Raw genomic sequence first — 3,805 nt, forward strand, 5'->3', positions numbered from 1 at the left:
GCAATGCACATTATCTCTTATAGCACTGATGTCGGTACACAGTTATTATCTCTGAGGTACCGATGCATCTTGAAGGGTTATAATCTTGCAATGCACATTATCTCTATAGCACTGATGTTGTACGAGATGTTTTTTTTTTTTAAGTATATGCCAACTGTGCTTTGTCATATCTTAATTTCATCTTTTCAACCCACAGACATGTAATATGAAATAAACAGCATTTAACAGTGATCATCATACTTGTTTCTTCTCTTCAAACCTCTCTTTATTAGGGGCAGTTTACCTGTGTACCATTATTCCTCTGAACCAGAAGCTGATAAAATGATTTGTTCCTAATGATCTGTTGTGGATCATGTATTCAATAGTTGTTATTCTTGGTGTTGGAAATTTATATGTTGAAAACGGAGTGCTTAAAATTATTTTTTGTTTTTCTTTTTTACAATATTTCACTTGCTATCTTGAAATCAATAAAACTTTCTCTTAAAATTAAAATTACGAGATAATCATTAATAACTAAACAAAACAAGAAACTTAAAAACTCAGTTAAATGAAAAAGGTGTGGACATCTTAGCAAAAAACTGACACAACACCAGCTAAGTAATAAAATATTCTATTTTTACAAGTGATCATCTACAATCACACATATGACATTAATAGGATCACAAATATATATTTGCATATGTAAAAAAGACTCGTGTGTCACAGCTGATTGAGTTATATGGAGGATTAATCAAACTTCACAAAAATGATGTTCCAGGCCTCTTACTGCTCATTTTTTTTTTTTAACAATTACCTCTTCAATCATTGATTAATGCACTAATACCACAATTTCCACTGAGATGCTTCCTAAACGTACATAGATGTTGACTACCAGGGCCATATTTACCTCCTCAATCATTGATTAATGCATTAATACCACAATTTCCACTGAGATGCTTCCTAAACGTACATAAATGTTGACTACCAGGGCCATATTTACCTCCTCAATCATTGATTAATGCATTAATACCACAATTTCCACTGAGATGCTTCCTAAACGTACATAGATGTTGACTACCAGGGCCATATTTAACCAAAAGCCCCAACTGATTAGCTAATTTAATAATAAAAATCCCATATCCAACCCTAGTTGAGTATTTATATGAATGAATTTGAAAGTGAAGCTTTAATTAAGTTTGATTTGGTACCAGATATTTGGATATGTTGATGACAAGTTTGTGATATGGAGACAAGGTTAAGATTTGACCATTTGTAATTAGATTCATTTTAGATTCATGCAGAGCAATCTCAAATAAAATGATTTTACTGTGTAAAAAAAAAAAGTATTCTTTTCAACTGTATTCATTTATAACCCATGCTAGACATATGAATTTTAACTATTAAATACAACACAGTGCAACATGGCAGAACTACCTTATCTTTTGACTGGGCTTCAGTATAATTCACAGTACATAAACAAATTCTAACTAGTATATACACAAAAAACAAGTCGTTTGGTTAATAGCATTCTCAATTAGAAATCTGTCCAACAGACAATAAGCAGGATTACCGGAAGGGGTTAATTGCCCCATTGTTTTGTTTCTCATCCGAGATATTGTATGTACGTGATATTCAAAATAATTAAGTCACACTTTGTTTTATGAAAACCAAATTATTACTCACTCATGAAATTGAATTATATTTTTTTTTACTATATCACTGGAAACTGATATAAAAATATTGCTAAAAGAGAGAGGGAAAACATAAGTAAACATAATCCTGAAGTAAAAACTAAACATTATGTAGGAACAGAGTTTAGACAATGAAAGCTTATTCAGTCCAGCGATGGGTACAGTTTGGATTGGTACAAACATAGTAGAGCCTCATCTCATCCTGTATGGAAGAAGAATACACTAGTTTATAATACTACTAAAGCAAAACTACTGGGTCATATATACAACTAAAAATTATAAACATATTTTTAACAATATTAACATTACTTGACTAGAATAAATTCTAGTATTACAGACGTAGAAAAATGCCTTTACCAATAATAACATTTTACATTTGACCAAAATAAGTTGTATAATTACAGAGGTAAAAAAATATGTTTATCAATATTAACAATTTATAGGTTTACAATAATTTTGTGGTGGAATAAAAATGAAAAGCAAACAACATCTACTATATAGGTTGATAACCTGTAATGATAATATTAGTCAATGCACATATTAAAACATATGTAATGATGTGCTAGCAATGTACCTACCTGTATACCAATACACAAGTTCCCAATTTGTAAAGACATATCTAGGTATTATGTGTTACTTTGCCAGTCAAATTATTATTAACCAAAAATAGATAGATCTGCCTACCACACAAAGTAAACAGTTTTATATGCCAAGCAACAGTTAATAGCCTTACACGCAGACAGACAGTACTGCTACATCAATTCTGCAAGAGAATGAGAGAAAACTGACCTGTCCAACATTGTTGCATCAATGATACAAAATAATGTGTGAAAAATGCAAACCTGTACAGAACTGTTGTACCAATGTTGCAAGACAATGGGTGAAAAACAAACATGCACAACACTGTTACACCAGTATTGTAAGACAATATGTGAAAAGTGCAAACCTGTACAGTACTGTTGTACCAATGCTGCAAGACTATAGGTAAAAAGACAAATTGTGGCAATTTAAGAGAAGCAAGATGGTGGATGAATAAGTTGATTACATTATGGTCTTCTGGACACTTCTAAATATCTTTTCAAGGTGTTGCCACAATAAATGTTGGCTATAATTACCTCAGAGGGTAAACTTCTTCTGATCCAATGATGAATAATAAAAACTCCTTAAATATTGCCATGTGGGAACTAGACATGGATAAACATCCTTCGTCATGGATATTGGACAAGAAAGGCCATAAAACATTTTAAATCCAGAGAACCTATGTCATAATCTGAGTGTCAACTATATAGGGGATTACAATTGATTGCTCTCTGCAATCAATTGACTAACACTCTTTTAAAATTCTTGTATAAGACCTAGCCATACAACATGCTGAACCATATGAGCCCTGGAGGTCATTGACCATTTACAGGACAGATTGGGAAACTGTAATGAACAAAATGCATTAGGAGTTTGACATAACATAAAAAGTGGCCAATTAATGTAAAACTCAAGACAAAAAAAAGTGAAAAACTGACAAAAGCTTTTCTTTCTACTCAGATAATCTTTTGACATTTTATTCCAAGTCACAAGTCATCATTAAGGGACAGAGATGAACTACTTTTCGGACATGTAACAAGTCATCCTCAAGGGAAAGCAAGATAGAGTACTGTTGTTGGAATGTGTAACAATTCACCAGCAAGGAATAGAGAAATGGATTAATGCTAAGAACACATCTTAGCATTAGTCCATCTCTCTATCCCTTGGTGGTGATTTCTTACACAAAACAATTCACCGGCAAGGAACAGAGAAATGGATTAATGCTAAGATGTGTAAGAAATCACCACCAAGGGATAGAGAGATGGACTAATGCTAAGATGTGTAACAATTCACCGGCAAGGAACAGAGAAATGGATTAATGCTAAGATGTGTAAGAAATCACCACCAAGGGATAGAGATGGACTAATGCTAAGATGTGTAACAATTCACCAGCAAGGAATAGAGAAATGGATTAATGCTAAGATGTGTAAGAAATCACCACCAAGGGATAGAGAGATGGACTAATGCTAAGATGTGTAAGAAATCACCACCAAGGGATAGAGAGATGGACTAATGCTAAGATGTGTAAGAAATCACCACCAAGGGATAGAGAGATG

The 3,805-nt window shown here is 32.8% G+C and overlaps 1 protein-coding gene across 1 annotated transcript in view; it reads right to left on the minus strand.

Moving 5' to 3' along the window:
• Positions 1 to 594: 594 nt before the first annotated feature.
• Positions 595 to 3,805, minus strand: part of LOC106469896 (DNA-directed RNA polymerase II subunit RPB9-like) — a 13,018-nt gene continuing 9,807 nt past the window's right edge. Inside the window, exon 6 of the mRNA XM_013930417.2 lies at positions 595 to 1,872. Within this exon, the coding sequence (XP_013785871.1) occupies positions 1,810 to 1,872 (63 nt within the window). The 3' untranslated portion in view covers positions 595 to 1,809. The remainder of the gene's footprint in view (positions 1,873 to 3,805) is intronic.

Source organism: Limulus polyphemus, unplaced genomic scaffold (assembly GCF_000517525.1).
Source record: "Limulus polyphemus unplaced genomic scaffold, Limulus_polyphemus-2.1.2 Scaffold3713, whole genome shotgun sequence".
Lineage (NCBI taxonomy): Eukaryota > Metazoa > Arthropoda > Merostomata > Xiphosura > Limulidae > Limulus > Limulus polyphemus.